Consider the following 21233-nt stretch of genomic DNA (forward strand, 5'->3'; position numbering starts at 1 on the left):
GTGTCACATGTATGTGTGTGTGAGCATCTGTGTGTGCCTGTGCGGGTGTTTGTGTCATGTATGTGCGCGTGAGCGTCTGGGTGTCGGTGTCACATGTATGTGCATGTGAGCATCTGTGTGTGCCTGTGTGGTGTCTGTCACATGTATGCGCACATGAGCGCCTCTGCGGGTGTCTGTCATGTATGTGCGTGTGAGCGTCTGTGTGGGTCTGTGTCACATGTATGCATGCGAGTGCCTGGGTGGGTGTCTGTCACATGTATGCGCACGTGAGCGTCTGTGTGGGTGTTTGTGTCACACGTATGCATATGTGAGCGCCTGTGTCTGGAGCTGATGATGCAGATCAGTGCCTTGTCAGACATTTCTTCATATTCCAAATGATAAACTAGGGAATTGCAAGGTTGGATAAACACAGATGTGCCAGGTGGACAAGTTCCTTTCCCAATACAAGCGTGCCCAGGGAGGGCTTCCTCCTACCTGACTGTGGGTAACAGCATTGAGGCTCCAAAGCTTCAGTTTATTGTTTGCTTTCACTCAGCTCTGTGTAAGAACAGAAGGCGAAAGGTGTCACCTTTAACCGCTGTGAGGGTTTCATGTTATGTTTCAGGCTTTTTCTTTTTTGAGACAGAGTTTTGCTCTTGTCGCCCAGGCTGGACTGCAATGGCACAATCTCGGCTCACCACAACCTCTGCCTCCTGGTTTGAAGTGATTCTCCTGCCTCAGCCTCCCAAGTAGCTGGGATTACAGGCATGTGCCACCACACCCAGCTAATTTTTCGTATTTCTAATAGAGACAGGGTTTGCCCACGTTGTTCAGGCTAGTCTTGAACTCCTTACCTCAGGTGATCTGCCCACCTCAGCCTCCCAAAGTGCTGGGATTATAGGCGAGAGCCTCTGCACCTGGCCCAGGCTGTTTTGTGTGGTCTGAGCGTGGGATCTCGGGGGAATTCCTGGAAAGCAGAGCACCTTCAGGCCCCTCCCGTCATGAGCAAGGTGCAGCCAGTTGCCCGCCTGGAGCCCCTGTGTACCGTCCTTGTCTCCCCGCATCGTGAGCGAGGTGCAGCCAGTTGCCCGCCTGGGGCCCCTGTGTACTGTCCTTGTCTTCACCAGGTGTCCGGGGAGTCCTGGGGATGTGTTTTGTTGGTTTGATTCTTGTTTGTTTTTTAAGAGACAGAGTCTCCCTGTGTTGCTCAGGCTAGTCTCGAACTCCTGGGCCTAAGAGATCCTCTTGCCTTGGCCTCCCAGGTAGTTGGGATTACAGGCGTGAGCCACTGCTCCCACCTCTTGAGAGAGGCTAGAGCCATGTTGTCTTTCTGGACAAAATTTAGACAGGGGTTTGATGCTGCTGGGAGCTGCCCCCCAGGTGTACCACAGTCCTCAGATGCCAGCATCAGTTTCCTTCCAGTCCCAAGGAAGGAAACTGAAACTGGCATCTGAGGACTGTGATCACAAACAGACAGGCAGGCAGCAGCCACAGGGTTGGGCCACAAGGCTCTGATAGGCTCTCGCCGTGTTTCCCAGGCTGGTCTCGAATTCATGGCTCTCTAGTGCTATGCTTTGGAGAATAGCACTTGTTCCCAAGTTGTGGATTTAAAATGAAGTTCTGAAAGAATATTCAGAAGGGAGGAACATGTATCTCACCCGTGAAGTGTGTATTTCAAACCATGACCTGATTTAGTCCGAAAAGCGTGTGGAACGTGTACCTTCCTGTCGGGTCCAGCCCTACAGGAATCTCCCGTGAATCCCTCTCTGCTGATGTGGAGACGGGAAACTAAAAATAAAGGACACAAGACACAGAGACAGAGAAAAGAGGCTACCCAAGGCGTGGAGACCAGCAGTGGCCTCGAGTGCCTGGACGCTCTGACTTTTATAGAGTACAAAGCAGGGGGCAGGGCAGCTGGGATCAGGTCATGGTGGTCAGCGACAGGGCCAGGTAAGTCACGTCTCCCGGAGATAGGATGCCCAGGACTCTGAAGAAGCCGAGGCGAGAAAACCTAAGGCGTCAGCACTTCCTCCATACTTGTTAAGAAATAACAAGGTCACTAAGATTTATGTTACTATTACTAATTCTTACCTTCTAAGAAAAAGAAGAACCAGGTGCAGAAGCAGAACTTGAAAGTAGACGTGGAGACAGTTAAGTCCCCAGATGTCTGCGGGCCTCCCTGACAGCCATCAGGCCTACCACAAGAGCTTGGAGAAGTGGAGTTTTCTCCTCACTCCCCCGAGGAAGGCGACGTCTTGGCCATCTTGGACGTCTCCGTCCCTAGCTGGCTAAACAGCAGGCACTTTCCCAGCGCTGGCACTGCCGCACGGCCGAGGCGTCCTCCAGCAGCCCTCATGCAGGAGTGACAGAGGGCTTAGAGCATCTTACCTTAGGGTCACCTCTTTCCCAACGCCACTTCAGTCTTATATTTCTTGACCTGAGACTTAGTAAGATTATATGATTATATAGATGTGTTTATTTGTGATTATATGTGAATAGCTATGTGATTACATATGATTATATTTAGGAGTAACTATGTAACTATATCTCTAATTCTGTGCTTCTATGAGGACATGCTGAGGCTTCAGTCCCTCGCCTCAGCTCTCGCGGGGTTTCCCCCGAACACCTTCTGTGCCCTGCGTGGGGATGTGGCATGTCTAGATGTTTCCTGGACAAGAGGAGCTGGTCACGGCCCTGTGCAATCAGAGATGCCTGCTGGAGGAAGAGCGGACCGGAGCCCTGGACAGGGTGGGCGCCGAGGTCCTGCTCCTGGAGTGCCAGCACCAAGTGACCCTGCAGGAGCTCAGAGATGCAGGAGCGGAAAGCAGAGCAGGCGGAGCTGGGCGTGCTGGGGGAGCTGGTGGGCTGGGGGGTTCGGAGGATTGGCGGAGCCTGGCGGTCCAGGGGAGCTGGGGGAACGGGAGGAGGGGCCTGCGCAGGTTAGCAGCTCCACGCGAGTGATTCCCACAGGGGTGCCTCCTGGGCTTCTCTGCCCTGAGTCTCCATCAGAGAGTTGAGGCACTTCCAGGTGCACTTGCAGCCACTGGGTGGTGCGTGCCATGAGGTCTGTGATTAAAGGGTGCAGCTTCATAGGGGCAGGTGTGTCAGTGCACTTGGCCAGCCAGGCAGCCGCAGGGGTGGGCCTCAGCGCTCTGATAGGCCCTTGCCGTGTTTCACAGGCTGGTCTCGAATTCATGGGCTTAAGTGATCCTCCTGATTTGGCCTCCCCAGAGTGCTGGGATTACAGGCATGAGCCTCTGCACCTGGCCAGTATAGTTTCTTTCCCAGTTTTTTTAAACCTTGTATGTCAGAATATGCATAAGCACTTTGCCAAATTATGTCAGATGGAGTCAGACTGAGCAATTGCAATCCCCCTTGGATTCCTGAGGTGGCCACGGAAGGGCCTGGCTGGCATATCTGCCGCCTGCTGTGGTCTCGGCTCTCTCTGCATCTGTGCAGGACTACGTTTGAGCAGCAGGGTCTCCCCACTTGTGGACCCGTGCACCTGCACCACCCAGGTGCCACCACCCTGGGTGGTGGCCCACATGATGTGCACGCATGCACAGCACATGTGCACATGCCTTCTGGCCTACAAGTTGTGTGCAGACACATACAGCACAGGCGCACATGCCTGCTGGCCTACGTGATGTACACACACACACACACGCACACACACACACAGAGACACACAGCACATGTGCACATGCCTTCTGGCCTACAAGTTGTGTGCAGACACATACAGCACAGGCGCACATGCCTGCTGGCCTACGTGATGTACACACACACACACACAGCACAGGCGCACATGCCTGCTGGCCTACGTGATGTACACACACACACACACACACACAGAGACACACAGCACATGTGCACATGCCTGCTGGCCTACGTGATGTGTACACACACACACACACAGCACAGGCGCACATGCCTGCTGGCCTACGTGATGTACACACACACACACACACACACACACACACACACACACAGAGACACACAGCACAGGTGCACATGCCTGCTGGCCTACGTGATGTGTACACACACACACACACAGCACAGGCGCACATGCCTGCTGGCCTACGTGATGTACACACACACACACACACACACACACACAGAGACACACAGCACAGGTGCACATGCCTGCTGGCCTACGTGATGTGTACACACACACACACACAGCACAGGCGCACATGCCTGCTGGCCTACGTGATGTACACACACACACACACACACACACACAGAGACACAGCACAGGTACACATGCCTGCTGGCCTACGTGATGTGTACACACACATACACACAGCACAGGTGCACATGCCTGCTGGCCTACGTGATGTACACACACACACACACACACACACACACACACACAGCACAGGCGCACATGCCTGCTGGCCTACGTGATGTACACACACACACACACACACACAGACACACAGCACAGGTGCACATGCCTGCTGGCCTACGTGATGTGTACACACACACACACACAGCATAGGCGCATATGCCTGCTGGCCTACGGGATGTGTACACACACATACACACAGCACAGGTGCACATGCCTGCTGGCCTACGTGATGTACACACACACACACACACACACACACACACAGAGACACAGCACAGGTGCACATGCCTGCTGGCCTACGTGATGTGTACACACACACACACACACACACAGCACAGGCGCATATGCCTGCTGGCCTACGGGATGTACACACACACACACACACACACACACAGAGACACACAGCACAGGTGCACATGCCTGCTGGCCTACGGGATGTGTACACACACACACACACACACACACAGAGCACAGGCGCATATGCCTGCTGGCCTACGGGATGTACACACACACACACACAGCACAGGCGCACATACGTGCTGGCCTACGTGATGTACACACACACACACAGCACAGGTGCACATGCCTGCTGGCCTACGTGATGTATACACACACAGGCCCACCTGCCTGCTGGCCTACGGGATGTGCACACACACACACACACACACATACACACAGCACAGGTGCACATGCCTGCTGGCCTACGTGATGTACACACACACACACACAGAGACACACAGCACAGGTGCACATGCCTGCTGGCCTACGGGATGTACACACACACACACACACAGCACAGGCCCACATGCCTGCTGGCCTACGGGATGTGCACACACACACACACAGCACAGGTACACATGCCTGCTGGCCTACGTGATGTACACACACACACACACAGCACAGGCGCACATGCCTGCTGGCCTACGTGATGTACACACACACACACACAGAGACACACAGCACAGGTGCACATGCCTGCTGGCCTACGGGATGTACACACACACACACACACAGCACAGGCCCACATGCCTGCTGGCCTACGGGATGTGCACACACACACACACAGCACAGGTACACATGCCTGCTGGCCTACGTGATGTACACACACACACACAGCACAGGTGCACATGCCTGCTGGCCTATGTGATGTACACACACACACACACAGAGACACACAGCACAGGTGCACATGCCTGCTGGCCTACGGGATGTACACACACACACACACACAGCACAGGCCCACATGCCTGCTGGCCTACGGGATGTGCACACACACACACACACAGCACAGGTACACATGCCTGCTGGCCTACGTGATGTACACACACACACACACAGACACACAGCACAGGTGCACATGCCTGCTGGCCTACGGGATGTACACACACACACACACAGCACAGGCGCACATGCCTGCTGGCCTACGTGATGTACACACACACACACACAGAGCACAGGTGCACATGCCTGCTGGCCTACGTGATGTGTACACACACATACACACAGCACAGGTGCACATGCCTGCTGGCCTACGGGATGTACACACACACACAGCACAGGCCCACATGCCTGCTGGCCTACGGGATGTACACACACACACACACACAGCACAGGCCCACATGCCTGCTGGCCTACGGGATGTGCACACACACACAGCACAGGTGCACATGCCTGCTGGCCTATGGGATGTGCACACACACACACACACACACACACACAGCACAGGCGCACATGTAACCCTGCATGTTCTGCAGGGTGGATGCCTGGGGTCGTCCTGCTTCTGTGTTCTGGATCTGTATGATCTTCTGGCCTTTCTGTGAGGGGAGGGTTAGAGTCTATCTTTGGAGCACTTCACAAGTAATTGTTTGGTAATTTATTTGAAGCATCCTGTGCAAATTTGAGGTGATTCTTTTTGTAAACACTGTTCTAAGGGGGTTTTAAACAAGGACATACTAGTATCTCATTTCTAGCCACAGAGGGACTGCTCCTAAGGATGGGTGACACAGCGACTGATTTGAGGTTAGAACTGACCTGTTTCTTCCCGTGGACGTCCCCAGAGTGAGATTCACGAGGTGACAGAGACAAAGGGAAACACAGACGTGAGATTTCTCCCACGTGTAAAGGCCTGGCCTTGGCATTCTTGAGATCTGCTCCTTGGTCCCCACAGCCCTGGGGCCATCACTCAGGAGTCCTGTGTCCCTCAGGAAGGGCCCTGGAGGATTTTAGGTGGCAGGACCCCACGTCCCAGTTGTTCTCCTCACCGCCGTTGTCACTTCTGCCTCAGCTGAAAGGCAGGTCTGTGTGCCTGGCCGCGTGTGGCTCTTACAGGAAGGCCAGCCCCTCCACGTGTCTGGGGTTTCCCGGTGGGGTAGACGCCTGCTGCCCTCAGAGCCTGGCGTAGACTGGGATTTGTAGAACAGCTCTGGCCCCTCAGTCCTGAGGCTCGGCCCTGAGACCTGACCCTGCTGGGCAGCGCGCGGGTCTCTGTCTTTGACTCATGCCAAAGAAATTCTGTCCATTTCATCTGCGTGTAGCACAAAGAGGTGTTAGTTTTCTGAAATCGTGTGCCACCTGTGTCCTTTGACCTAGTACTTTTGTTCTTCTAGGGTGACTGTTTTGGAGGGAGGGTCTTGCTCTGTCGCCCAGGCGGAAGGTAGTCATCTGTCTACTTCGCTCCTGAGGATGTGCCTGTCAGATACTCTTCCATGTGCTTGTTTCGTGGAGCCGATTTCACAGAAGGAAACAGTTGGGCTGTGGGGAGGCAGGATGTATTGTTTTATTTTATATTAACTTTTTGGGGGCAGATTAACTAAGCAGGTCCCCTGGTCACTGGCTAGTGGGGTACACACAATGCATTAGCCGCCCTCTCCTTCTGATTACGTAGAAGCAAATCCAAAGCACCATGCGTCTGAGTGAGGTGTTTCCCACAGTACAGCCCAGCCGTGATCCGTCCTCACCTAGAACACCCTCAGCTACGGCACGGCCGTGATCCGTCCTCACCTAGAACCCCCTCAGCGACCCCTGCGTTTCATCCCAAGTCCAGCCCACGTGCCGGTGTCTTCCTGGCGGGCTCACATCGGGATCTGTTTTGTTCCCGTGATGCTGGTCAGCCTTCCCTCGTTCGCACGAGCATGTTGGTAGATCTGCAGGCCGGGGACTGGTGAGAATGCTTCTTGGGTGGTGGCCGCTCCTCTCCTGGTTTTTCCTCAGGCTTTACCGTGCGAAGAGACTTACACCAAGTCCTGCTGAGCCATGATGTGGGAGTGTTTGGGGTCATTGTCCCAGAATAGCTGGGATGTCCTGTTCTTCCCCTGTCTGAGCCTTAAATATCTTTGCACCTGTTGGAATAGCAGTCACTTGTCAGCGCGGTGACTTGACCTACGCTTGTGGGGCGATTGGATTACTTTCCGGGCTGCCGCCCTTTGGAGTTTGGTTGTGAGGAAAGTTCTCTGGAAACGTAAGCTTGATTTCTTTTTGGTAGAAATATGTATCCCATAAGATTTCCCCGCCCTGAACTGCCCGGGCTGGTAACACGAAGCAAAGCTCTGGGTGCAGAAGGGAATCGCATGTGGCCGGTGTGGGTGCTCAAGGCGGTGTCATCTTTTCTTGGATTGAAAACTTCAGATCTATTCATAGGTTAATATTTTTAAATATTAAGAGGATATTAACATGGGTGGTTTAGAGTCTGAATGTCCTGAATGCGTCCTCAGTTGAATGTCTTTGTGTTCTGACGTGGGTGTCTCCTGTGCATGCCACTTTCTTTCTTTCTTCGCCAGCATATCACATTTTCTTAATGATTAAAACGTGATTATTTTGGCAGTTGTGTGGATTTTAGAAAAATCTGAGAATAATTTTTTATTTATTTTATTTTTTTTGAGACAGAGTCTTGCTCTGTTGCCGGGCACCAGGCTGGAGTGCATTGGCGTGATCTCGGCTCACCGCAACCTCCGCCTCCCGGGTTCAAGCAATTCTCCTGCCTCGGCCTCCCAAGTAGTTGGAATTACAGGCACGCGCCACCACGCACAGCTAATTTTTGTATTTTTTAGTAGACACAGGGTTTCACCATGTTGGCCAGGATGGTCTCAATCTCTTGACCTTGTGATCCGCCTGCCTCGGCCTCCCAAAGTGCTGGGATTAGAGGCGTGAGCTACCGCGCCTGGCCTAGAATAACTTTTTGTAAAACATCTTTTTGTTTTTCTTTTAGTCTGGTCTAACTTGTAATTAAAACATCTTTTCTGCTACTGACCTCACAACTCAGAACATGGTCAATTTAAAGATAGCTTTTTTGTTTTGTTTTGTTTTGTTTTTTGAGACGGAGTCTAACGCTGTCTCCCAGGCTAGAGTGCAGTGCTGCGATCTCTGTAACCTCCACCTCCTGGGTTCAAGTGATTCTCCTGCCTCAACCTCCTGAGTAGCTAGGACCACAGACGCCTGCCACCATGCCCAGCTAACTTTTTGTATTTTTTAGTAGAGGCGAGGTTTCACTACCTTGGGAAGGCTGATCTCAAATGCCTGACCTCGTGATCCACCTGCCTTGGCCTCCCAAAGTGCTGGGATTATAGGTGTGAGCCACTGCGCCCGGCCAATTTAAAGAGTTTTACTCCAGGCTAGAGGCTCTGGTGGGGGGTGGTTGCAGGAATAAAACCTCCTTTGAGCTGGTCCAGCCAGGTTGAGGGGGTGGCCAAGCACACATGCTTCTGGCAGACACTGCGGCCGAGCCGAGGCCCGGGGCCTGTGGGATCACTGGCCGTCTCGCTGCTGGGCCTGCGTGCCTGTGACCTGCCTGGCCCTGCCAGATGTCTCCCGGAGGCTGTCCTCCTGCAGGGAGCCGCCTCATTTGGCCTCTTCCACCTCCTACGTCTTCTGCAGGTCCGCTGAAGGCCTGAGAGTATGTGGACAGGACGGGGCCAAGTGTTGATGGTTAGGGTGGCTCCCCCGGGTTGAGGTGGTACCTGCAGGCAGTGCTGTGTCCTCCTGCAACAAAGAGAAGGTCAAGACTGGACGTGTGGAGCTTCCAACAGCCAGTGGGTGTAGCAGGAGGGAGCGCTGCCTCCGTCTGCCATGCTGGGCTTCCCGGCCGACTGCGTGCAGTGTTGGCCTGCCCTGGCCAGGGTTCTCTGTGGAGCCCGCCCTCCGCCCTCTCTGCCTGCAGTGTGTGACACCAGGATCCAGAAAGCCATGGGGCCGTGCTCCTGAGTGGGGCGGAGCTTGGGGTGCCCCGGGCTTAGGGCAGGCTCCGCAGGCTGCAGGGGTGGCAGATACTCCTGAGCGCTTGTGTTGACCTCAAGCAGAAGTTTGATTTTCTCATTGTTATACAGTAACCCTCTATAGGAGATTTTTGTCTGAAGAGAGTCATCTGTGGCTCAGAAAGGTGTTCAAAGGTCCTCTGATTTCAGCCTTGGACTCTTGCCACATCCTCTGCTGGGCATGGGCAGTGCAGAGGTTTGCCCTGGGAAAACAGCTGATGCTGTGGATGCCAGGAGGGAAGCCCCTGGTCTGGGCCTGGCTGGGCCTAAGGAGCCCGTCCACCGTGACTGACCGTGAGCGGCTGTGGGCAGCATGGCGGCGCCTCGCCTTGAGGATGGATTTTCCTATCTTCCCAGCTCCTTGGCCTCCGTCCTGCTGGTCCTCGTTAGCATTTGGGGTTTTGTTCTTGAATTCACCAGCATTCTGTGGTTGCTGTGCACAGAGCCGGCATCCGTCCTCAGACCGCTCCCTCCTGGCCTGCTGTCTCCTCCCTGGCTATTGGCCCAGATCAACGCATCTGTCCCCCACGAGGCGCATTGCTGATGGCCGGGGCGTCAGCACGGTAATTAAAGTTTGGAAAGTTTGTAGCGTGCCACAGCTCAGAAGTTAAGTGCTTCCTTTCAAACAGGTGGAACTAAATGAAATTGAGGAGGGAAGTTTCATTAAAGTGATCCGTACTCACACCCTGAGAGCGCGAATTCACTGTTGTACCGTGTGAACCCGTTTGTGGTTGCTGTGACTAAGACGCAACTGCACAGCCAACCTGGCACCTTCAGCGAGTTCCACGCTGGCGCCGGGGCACACGATCCTTTCTCCTTTTCCTCCCAAGACTTATCACACGGAAAAGGTAGGGAATCACGAGAATCTCTGGTGTCGGGGTCACACGTGTTTGCTGAAACTGTTGGCCCAGTGACTTTGGATGAGGCCCTCACTCGGTGTTGACGCCTTCCTCCTGCTGAAGCCCGTGGAGGCCCAGCTCTCAGCCCTCCTGGCCGTGCGGGGCGGGGAGGGGAGCGGGCCAAGTGTCCTGGGTAGCAGGTCCCACCTCCGAGGAGCCCAGTTCAGTGCTGTCCTTTCCTGCCTGCTAAGTAGATAAGAAGCTTACTTTGTAATTACCTTTTCACATGCCAGGTTGGAACATAACTTCGTTTCTTACAGCTGAGCTTTTTCTAGGCACCGTTTGTCAGGCCTTTCTATATTTCAGTCTGCTGCTTACCATACCTGTTCTGCTGAGGGTCTGTCCTCACTTACCTTACATCTGAGAAAACTTTATTCTAAAACGTTGCATCACGTCAAAACGAAACCCCCAGTGGCTCAAGCCTATAGTCCCAGTGCTTTGGGAGGCTGAGGCAAGAGGAGTGCTGCAGCCCAGGACTTCAAGACTAAAAATAAAAACATTCGCAAGGTGTGTTGGCGCGCCCACATCGTTCCAGCTACTCAGAAGGCTGAGGTGGGAGGATCGCTTGAGGCCGGGAGCTTGAAGCTGTAGTGAGCAGAGATTGCACCGCTGCACTCCATCCTGGGTGACACGAAAATGTTGCCTCAAAAACAATTAAATGAAAATTAAGGAAAAACAGAAGACACCCCCACGCATTAGCAGCTACTTCTCATCCTCCCTTCTCCCCCGTTCCTGGAGGTCTGCTGTCTGCCCTCCATACCCGTGGACATTTACGTAAACAGACTGAGGCAGGTGTGCCCGGTCTGCCGTCCGTACCCGTGGACGTTTATGTAAACAGACTGAGGCAGGTGTGCCCGGTCTGCCATCCGTACCCGTGGACGTTTACGTCGTAGACTGAGGCAGGTGTGCCCGGTCTGCCGTCCGTACCCGTGGACGTTTACGTAAACAGACTGAGGCAGGTGTGCCCGGTCTGCCGTCCGTACCCGTGGACGTTTACGTCGTAGACTGAGGCAGGTGTGCCCGGTCTGCCGTCTGTACCCGTGGACGTTTATGTAAACAGACTGAGGCAGGTGTGCCCGGTCTGCCGTCCGTACCCGTGGACGTTTATGTAAACAGACTGAGGCAGGTGTGCCCGGTCTGCCGTCCGTACCCGTGGACGTTTATGTAAACAGACTGAGGCAGGTGTGCCCGGTCTGCCGTCCGTACCCGTGGACGTTTACGTAAACAGACTGAGGCAGGTGTGCCCGGTCTGCCGTCCGTACCCGTGGACGTTTATGTAAACAGACTGAGGCAGGTGTGCCCGGTCTGCCGTCCGTACCCATGGACGTTTATGTAAACAGACTGAGGCAGGTGTGCCCGGTCTGCCGTCCGTACCCGTGGACGTTTACGTCGTAGACTGAGGCAGGTGTGCCTGACCTTGTGTCTTCTGCTTTCGCTGTGTTCCCGGGTTCACGCGTGTCATAGCGTGTGTCAGTATGTGTTTGATGTTTGTCTTCTGTATATCTTCTGTCCTTTTTGTCCCTGTATTTCTCCATCACTACCTTTTTTTAGCTTAAATTTCCATGATGTTTACTTCACCATACAGTGGTCCTCCCTTACCCACAGGGGACGCGTTCCAAGACCCCCAAGTGGTGCCTGAAATCGTGGATGCCGTTTTTCCCTTTGCATACCCGTCATCGACTGTTAACTCGGAGGAATCCCGTTATGGCGTCTGCGGCACATCTGAATTGCAGTGTCACCTCTCCTGCGCTTTGGGGCCGCGATCAAGTGAAATAGGGTGACTTGAACACAAGTACTGTGATGCTGCCACAGTCGGTCTGATCACCGAGATGCCTGCGTGTGGGCGGGTGGTGCCTGCAGCGTGGGCTCTCTGGGCAGAGGGATGACCCCGCCCTGGCCTGCCAGATCTCAGCCAGCCATTCAGCATGGCAGGCACTTTAACACTCCTGAGTTATTTCTGGAATTTTTCATATATTTTCGGAATGAGGTTGAACACGGTAACTGAAACCGCAGACAAAGGGGACTGCTACGTATATTGAGCTCTTTCCTTAGCACTTGCCCTGAGCATTACAGCACGCACCTTCTGACGGTCTGGTTTGGATTAATAGCAACTTAATGTTAAAAAGTTCACAAAACTGTTTGCCAGTGTAGCTTCATTCCCTCCTCTGCCCTTTGCGCTCATATTGTCGTAACAAGCAGATCTTTTTTTTTTTTTTTTTTTTGGACAGAGTCTCGCTCTGTCACCAGACTGGAGTGCAGTGACGCCACCTCGGCTCACTGCAACCTCTGCCTCCCGCGTTCAAGCATCTTCCTGCCTCAGCCTCCTGAGTACTTGAGACTACAGGTGTGTGCCACTAGGCCAAGCTAATTTTTTCATTTTTCGCAGAGACAGGGTTTCACCGTGTTGGCCTGGCTGGTCTCGGTCTCTTGAGTTCGTGATCCGCCTGCCTTGGCCTCCCAAAGTACTGGGATTACTGGCACTGAGCCACTGTACCCGGCCCAGGCACGTCTTTATATCTTTTTGTGCCCGTTGCTTTGTGCACTTGTCTTTGAAATCAGGAGGAAGAAGAGCTATAAACAAAAGCCACGTTGTGTTGTCTTCTGTTACCTGCACTGCTGCTCCTGTTTCTTCCTGGGAATAACAGTCTGGGGCCTTCTGTTTCAGCCCGAAGGACTTCCTCTGGTATTTCTCGCAGGACAGGTCTGCTGTTGATGAATCCTCTCAGCTTTTGTTTTTGTGAGAATGTCATAATTTCTCCTTCATCCTTGAGGGATCATTTCCTGGATGTGGACTTCAGGGTCCACAGGCTTTTCCAGCGCTGCGCAGCGCTCCCTGCCGCCTCCTGTCGGCCGGGGCTGCGTGTCACGAGCCGTGTCCGTCTTCCCAGGGCTGTATGTCATTAGCCTTGCCTGTTTCCTCGGAGCTGCAGGTCGTGAGCCTCACCCGTCTCCCCAGGCTGCGTTGTGACCCCGTCTTCCCGGGGCTGCGTGTCGTGAGCCTCACCCGTCTCCCCAGGCTGCGTCGTGACCCCGTCTTCCAGGGCTGTGTGTCGTGAGCCTCACCCGTCTCCCCAGGCTGCGTCGTGACCCCGTCTTCCAGGGCTGTGTGTCGTGAGCCTCACCCGTCTCCCCAGGCTGCGTCGTGACCCCGTCTTCCAGGGCTGTGTGTCCTGAGCCATGCCCATCTACCCCCTGTGCACTAGCTGCCCTCAGGCTTTGTCCTGAACTCTGCTGATGTTGGACTGTGATGGTTGAGTGGGTCTCTGTCAGTTTGTCTGACTTGGGGTTCATTAAGCTTGGATGAGGGAATTGTTCTTATTATTGTTATTTGCATTAAATTTAGGAGGTTTTGGCTGTCACGGCTCCACGGGTTCCCTCTGCCCGTCTCTCTCCGTCTGTCTGGGTTGACGGTGCCCCACAGGCCTTGGAGGCTCTGCTGAGTCTTTTCGTGTTTCTGTCTGTTCCCTGACTGGACCCTGTGAACTGGCCCGTCTTCCAGCGTGCGACTTCTGTCTACCCGCTGCTCGGGTCTGCTGCTGAGCCCCCCGCTAGTGGATTTTTTTCGGTGATTGCGTTCAGCTCCAGGGATTGAGGGAGCTCTATTTCCGTCTTTGTCTCTGCTGAGGGCCCTGTGTGTTGTGCCCTCGGGGCTCTGGCGGGCGGTGGATGGCCCAGCCCTGGCCTTCACCCCGGCTGTGCAGAGCTGCATGGTCAGCTGCGGCCAGCCCAGGGCCTCTCGGGCCCGTCCAGGGTGGGCGCAGCCCTGGACGTGTTCACGCTATGTAGAGCCCCAGAAGATGCCAGAGCTTTTCTGAGCCCATGTGGACGTCTCATTCTCAGGTGTGTTCCCTGCAGCCCCTTATTAGTCCCAGCTGGCGTCTCTGCTGTGGGTGGCTGCAGCTGTGCCGTTAAACGCTCGCCATGGACTGTTTCCAGCAAGTGCCCTGGGGTAGAATCTTTGACACCAAGAGAGCTCTGACCCAGCCATGGCAGTGAGGTGCCCAGCAGGTGGGCTCGGGCACTTGTGCATGGCACTTTTGGGGTCCCCTTTCCTACCCTGGCAGCTACTGGTTTTCAGGTCTGTCAGATTGGAGAGGAGCTTTGGGGTCAGAGCAAAGTTAACACCCGATCCTTGTTCTGACAGACGCTCTGGATGGTCGCAAACCTGCCCGAATTTCCGCAGCTCTGAAAACGTTGGTTTTGATGGTTTTTACCACTTTTTCTTTTATAGAGGAACAGATTTTGGAGGTCCTTACTTTGCCATTCTAGAAGTGCTACTTGTATAGGTTTAAAAAATAAGCTTATTTCATTAATTTAATTGGCCAGGTGCCGTGGCTCACACCTGTAATCACAGCCTTTTGGGAGGCCAACGTGGGCGTATCACTTGAGGTCAGGACTTCGAGACTAGTCTGGCCAACAGGTTTTACTAGAAACCCTGTCTCTGAAAAAAAAATTACAAACATTAGCCGGGTATGGTGGCAGGCGCTTATAATCCCAGCTACTCGGGAGACTGAAGCAAGGGAGTCCCTTGAACCTGGGAGGCAGAGGTTGCAGTGAGCCGAGATCACACCGCTGCACTCCAGCCTGGGTGACAGAGCAAGAGTCCTTAAAAAAAAAAAAAAAAAAAAAAAAAATATATATATATATATACACACACATATAAATATAAATGGTTTAATTCATCTATTGAACCTTATTGAAAAGTCTTTATTATTTAGGAAGAAAATAATAAAATTTAAAAGGGAAGGAACCTAGGTTTCCAAGTATCTTCGATTTTCATGGCTGTAATCCCAGGATGGTGAACTTCTTAATGTGACTCTTAAAGATCTTACGGTAACCCTTTAGGAATGGTGGTGAGCAGTGCTCTTTACATGCAGCTGTCACCGGTGCGGACTTTTGTCCCTGAAACCAGGACTTCGTGTTCTCTGCAGAGTCTCTGAGCGCGTGTTTTCTGTGAGTGGCGGCTCTTGGTGCAGCGTGGGAGCTCCGTGGATATTTGCTGAAGGTGCTGAATTCTGGCTAATCGCAGATAATGCATTTTTTAACTTACTGGTATTTTTTTATTGTTACTCATGTGTACAGGCTGAATTTGGAAGTGAAAAGAAAGCTACATTGCCTGAAAAAGAAGAGACACACAGGCTCCAGAGTGCACAGCCACAGCCTTTTCACCAAGAGGAGAAGGAGTCTTTGTCTCTGCAGCTTCAAAAGAAGAATCAGCAAGTCCAGCAGGTGTGTAGAACGTGCCTTTCCGTTGTCATGAGACACGTACAGCATAAAAATCGCTTTCTTTTGGTGGTAGCACGTGTAGCCTAGAAGTCACCGTAACCCTATTTCGGTGCCTCATTCCATGGTGGAGGTGCATTCAGCCATCCCCATGTCTTCATCTTGCAAAATTCAACTCTGTCCCCATTAGACTCTCACCGCCTATTCTCCCTCCCCTGGCACTGTGGCCCACACCTGTCATCCCAGCACTTCAGAGGATGAGGCAGGAGGACCCCTCCACCCCAGGAATTCGAGACCAGCCTGGGCAACATAGGGAGACCCTGTCTCTACAAAAACATTAAAAAGCTAGTCAGGTGTGGTGGCACGCGCCTGTAGTCCCGGCTTCTCAGGAATCTGAGTAGGAGGATTGCTTGTGCTCCAGAGATTGAGGCTGCAGTGAGCCATGGTCAGGCCACTGCACTCAGCCTGGGTGACAGAATGAGACCCTGTTTCAAAAAGAAAGATCTTTGTCTGCCTGGCACCTGACTTTTGTGAATGACCAGTCACAGTGACTTACTGGGATTGCTGCTGGAGCAGTGGATCTCTGATGAACCACCCCTTCCCTCCGCTGGCCTCAGGCTCCAGCCGGGGATGCCAATGGATTCCTCTTTTGTAAATGATGAGTAATGGAGGAAAAACCTGCCCATAATTTTCACCTTGAATCAGCACCTCGTTTACCTTTGCTGTATTTTTTTTGTTTTTTGAGACGGAGTTTCGCTCTTGTTACCCAGGCTGGAGTGCAATGGCGCGATCTCAGCCCACGGCAACCTCCGCCTCCTGGGTTCAGGCAATTCTCCTGCCTCAGTCTCCTGAGTAGCTGGCATTACAGACATGCGCCACCACGCCCAGCTAATTTTTTGTGTTTTTAGTAGAGACGGGGTTTCACCATGTTGACCAGGATGGTCTCGATCTCTTGACCTCGTGATCCACCCGCCTCGGCCTCCCAAAGTGCTGGGATTACAGGCGTGAGCCACCGCGCCCGGCCCCTGCTGTATTTTTATTAAATGTGCTCCTTGGCCTGTGCGGGGGCCGCGTCTCTACCGCTGTTGGTCAAGGCACCGTGTGTCGAGGAACGCGCCAGAATGCCTTCCGCTTTCACGCCATCGCAGAGCTGAAAAGTCCTACGTCAGAGACTCGAATAGTGATCGTTACGTTGAAAGTCCCTGACAGCCATTGACTCTTAACCATATCGTTTTAACTAAAGCATTAACAATCTTTCCCCATAGCTGAAAGACCAGGTTTTCTCCTTGAGTCACGAGATAGAAGAGTGCCGTGCTGAGCTGGAGGCGCTGCAGCAGAGGCGGGAGCGGGAGAACCAGGAAGGTGCAAACCTCCTCTCCATGCTCAGGGCCGACGCCGACCTGTCCCACAGCGAGAGGTCAGTGTGTCCTCGGCCCCGGGGCTGCCTCGTGGTTGCCTGCACCCTCTGGGTCATGTGGAGGCCATTGGTCCCTGGCTGACCGGCTCCTGGCCCCATGGCCGGTGCCACCGTGCACACTGACTTCCTGGTGGATGGGGACCCGGCCTCCTTATTCCTCTCACCTAAGAAGATTGTAAGCGCTGGAAGCACACGCCTGCCTGCCTGCTGTGTCTCGGCTTCCCATCTAGCCTCCCTGGGAAACCCCGTCCCTCTCCTCCCACCCAGAGCCCGGCCCCTCCCTTTAGGTATCGGCGTCCCCACGTGGGGTGCAGGCCTGCACGTCTCGTGGTTCCTGTGGCTTGGACTGTGTGAGAACGTTGTGCCTCACACATCTCTCTGTGTCACGTGTGTTTCTGAGACTGGCCTGAGCAGTGGCTGTAACCCTGCCCGTTCCTTTCTGCACTGGGAGCCTGTGCCTGGGGACCTGCAGGCAGTGGGCTGAGCACCCAGCCCTGAGGGCTCTCTCAGGGCAGGGCATGCGTGTGCTCACCACGGGCTGCAGGGTCGCCTCCCCCGAGTGCATGGGTCCAGGCCTGTGTCCTGCCCTGGCGCCTCCTCACCTGCGGCAATGCCATCCCTCAGGCTTGTCTGCCCCATTATCTCGTTTGGGACATTAAGAAACTGCTATTCTGAAACCATAGAGGTTTCCCCAGGTCATCTCACAGGGTTTTACGTTTTGCTTTTGTGTGACTCTGGGGTGAGCCTGCAGCTCTTCCGTCGTTCTTTCTTGCACCTGTCTGGGCAGTGGACTCAGCACTGAGTTGGCCGGTGCATGTCCTCCCCGTCCCCCTGCGTGGGTCTTTGGCCGCTCCCATCGGTGTGTCCCGCCCGAGGCCTCTGTGTCCTGCTCCTGTGGTGTGTCCCGCCCGAGGTGTCTGTGTCCTGCTCCCATCGGTGTGTCCCACCCAAGGCCTCTGTGTCCTGCTCCTGTGGTGTGTCCCGCCCGAGGCGTCTTGTGTCCTGCTCCTGTGGTGTGTCCCGCCCGAGGCGTCTTGTGTCCTGCTCCTGTGGTGTGTCCCGCCCGAGGCATCTGTGTCCTGCTCCTGTGGTGTGTCCCGCCCGAGGTGTCTGTGTCCTGCTCCCATCGGTGTGTCCCACCCGAGGCCTCTGTGTCCTGCTCCCGTGGTGTGTCCCGCCCGAGGCATCTGTGTCCTGCTCCTGTGGTGTGTCCCGCCTGAGGCATCTGTGTCCTGCTCCTGTGTCCTGAAGCCGTGGACTGGGTTTGACTGCACCCCAGAGCCCATCAAGGGTCAGGAGACTGGGTCAGGCTGAAGGGATTCTCTGAGTTCACAGCTGTTTCTGGAGCGTTGGCATCTGTCACGCTGAGGGCCCGTCCGTGTTTGGGGCGTGTCTGTGCAGATCTCCTTTGTTCTTTTCATCAAGTTTTGTGATTTTTCTTTGAGGACCTTGCCTTTCCTTGCACTTGGCTGTGGGCACCTTGTAGCTTGGTGCTGACTCTCTTGAGTCACCGGAGCCATGGTGAGCGGCAGGTGAGGTGGCCCCCCAGCCTCTAAACTGAGGGGCACAGAGGTTGGCAGTGGGTGGGGCAGCCTGTGCTGTAAACTCAAGGGGTGTCGAGGTGGGAGGTGGGTGGTGGGTGGGGTAGCCCAGGCTCTAAACACGAGGGGCACAGAGGTGAGCCTGCCATCCCTGTAGGCTGGAGGGAGTGCCTGTCGTGAGGAGGGGCAGCTGCCAACACCCTGCTGCCTGCAAGAGTTGGGCATTTCGGGGCTGGAAGTGTGCCAGGGAGTGGGTGGCATTCTCTCCTCAGGACTCCCCCTCCGTGTTATTCGCCCAGAGTCCTGGGCTCCTCGGGGCCTGCACGGCGCTTCTGCAGGTCTCAGCTCATGGTCTCCGTTGAGTCAGTCCTCAGCGTCTGCTCCGCAGGATTGGGCTCTGGGGGTTAGAACTGTGAGCGGAGTGGAGGGAGGGCCAGCCGTGTAGGTGTGGGGTCAGCCTGCCCTTCCTCAGCAGCGTCGCAGTCGGGAGGGCTGCCCCTAAATCGCAGTGCAGAGAGCAAGGCGTGGAGGAGCCCCTGTGTGTAAAAACAGAAGCATCTCGGACCACACGTCCACGAGGCCCAGAGGGAGGCTCGGGGACGCCATCCTCCTCTCACCGTGTGACTCCTGTGAACGTGTGGCTTAGGCGTGATTGGTGTCGGACAGACATCTTGTAAAACCGCTGGCTGGTGAGCTCCAGGGGAGAGACGGAGCCTGTGTGCTGCTCCTGGGTGATTTACGCTATGCGCCCACGTCGCATACCTGCAGGACGGGCTTGTTGTGTTCATAATACGGCACCTTTTGCAAATCAGAATTGGCATCAGGAAGACCTCACCTAGGAAGCCCACGTCCTGGAGTGGGCGCCACGTGGTTGTCTTGTCTGTGGTCTCAGCTTCCCGTGATCGTGGGAGTGAGGATTGTGTCTTCCGGCCCCGCAGGGACAGGTGGCTGTGGGCCGAGTCATGCAGACTTGTGGGCAGCCCCTCAGCAGTATCCGGGGTAGGTTCCCCTGCCGTGACCGGCTTACCTGATGGGTGTTTCCTGTCTCAGAGGGGCCCTCCAAGACGCCCTGCGCAGGCTGCTGGGTTTGTTTGGAGAGACGCTGAGGGCAGCCATCACCCTGAGGAGCCGGATTGGGGAGCGTGTGGGGCTCTGTCTGGACGACGCGGGCACAGGCCTGGCCCTGTCGGCAGGTGAGCGTGCCAGGACCAGGCCCCCAGCCACCCGCCCTGTGCTTGCAGCCCCTGTGTGGGCCTGGAGCTCTCGGAGAGGATCCTCCAGGAAGGCACTGCTTTCCTGGTTGCCTACTAGTTCCTGCACTTAGAGTAGGCCGAGACTGGGGTCTGGGCTCAATTTGCCAGCCCCTGCGACGGTGCTGTCTTGTCTCGGTTCTCGGCTGGGCCTTCGTTCTGAGATGCCTTGTCGCTGTCGCTGTGGCTGTGACTGTCGTGGCTGCGGCCAGCTTGCTCGCTGAGCCACGTGTGCCGGTATCTGCCCGTCTTTCAGCTCCGGCGCTGGAGGAGACGTGGTCTGATGCTGCTGTGCCGGAGTTGGACAGAACCTTGTCTGAATGTGCAGAGATGTCTTCTGTGGCTGAGATTAGCAGCCACGTGCGTGAAAGCTTTCTCATGAGCCCAGAAAGTGTGCGGGAATGTGAGCAGCCCATCCGGAGGATCTTCCAGAGCCTCAGCCTGGCCGTGGACGGACTCCTGGAGATGGCCCTGGACTCTAGCAGGCAGGTGAGGCCCAGGCTCCCGGGGTCCTGTGGAGACGTGAGGACTGAGTAGCTGATTTGCCTCACAAGCCTGGTGGACGCTGGCGTCAGCCATAGTCTCGTGGGTTTCTCCCCAAGGAGGAGGCCTTTCTGAATCAGATGAGGAAGTGGGCTTGCTGTGAATGCGATAGAATCAGTTTAATTTGGATAATACACAGGCACATTTATTTTACTTCGCTTCATGCACCATTGCAACTCCATATGGAATGTTTTCATGTTTAGAGATTATGACTAAAAAAGGAAATTGTTTTTTAAATCCTTTTAGAACATTTTAGACAATTAAAAAAGACATTAAATAGGAACACATGGAAAGCAATCAAAGATCCTTTTTCAGCCAGACACAGCGCTCACTCCTATAGTCCCAGCACTTTGGGAGGCTGAGGCAGGAGGCTCACTTGAGCTCAGGAGTTTGAGCCAGCCTGGGCAACATAGCAAGACTCCCGTCTGTACAAATTTTACTTTCTTTTTTAATTTAGCCAGGCGTGGGTGGCATGCAGCTGTGGTCCCAGCTCCTCAGGAGGCTGAGGCAGGAGGATTGCTTGAGCCCAGGAGGCCGAGGCTGACTGCAGTGAGTCATGATTGTTCCACTGCACTCCAGCCTGGGTGACAGAACGAGATTCTGTCTCAAAGGAAAAAAAATCATTTTTTGCTAAGTTTTGCATTCAGAGGTGACTCTGGGCCTCAGCCTATAGATGATCTGGGAGTCCCAGACTGGACACACTTGCCAGGGGAGTGTCTGGAGAAAGAGAGAGGGACCAGGGCTGAGCTGGGAGGCCGGGAGGGACTGTTGCCCGCGTGCAGGG

At 54.6% G+C, this 21233-nt stretch overlaps 1 protein-coding gene and 1 long non-coding RNA gene across 7 annotated transcripts in view; one reads left to right on the forward strand and one right to left on the reverse strand.

The window, feature by feature from the left end:
• Positions 1-21233, forward strand: part of PCNT (pericentrin) — a 127812-nt gene that overhangs the window by 46828 nt on the left and 59751 nt on the right. For all 6 annotated transcript variants that reach the window (XM_064380279.1, XM_064380283.1, XM_064380282.1 and 3 more), the window contains 4 exons: positions 15558-15704; positions 16964-17115; positions 19707-19849; positions 20163-20395. In XM_064380279.1, the coding sequence (XP_064236349.1) occupies positions 15558-15704; positions 16964-17115; positions 19707-19849; positions 20163-20395 (675 nt within the window). The remainder of the gene's footprint in view (positions 1-15557; positions 15705-16963; positions 17116-19706; positions 19850-20162; positions 20396-21233) is intronic.
• On the reverse strand, positions 6192-9057 carry LOC135276407 (uncharacterized). Its single transcript, XR_010343951.1, has 2 exons — positions 7331-9057; positions 6192-7287 (listed from the first exon to the last, which is right to left on the reverse strand). It is a non-coding gene; the product is annotated as an uncharacterized LOC135276407 (long non-coding RNA).

Source organism: Aotus nancymaae, unplaced genomic scaffold, assembly GCF_030222135.1.
Source record: "Aotus nancymaae isolate 86718 unplaced genomic scaffold, 86718_ANA_hifiasm-v0.15.2.pri h1tg000022l_1, whole genome shotgun sequence".
NCBI classification, from domain to species: domain Eukaryota; kingdom Metazoa; phylum Chordata; class Mammalia; order Primates; family Aotidae; genus Aotus; species Aotus nancymaae.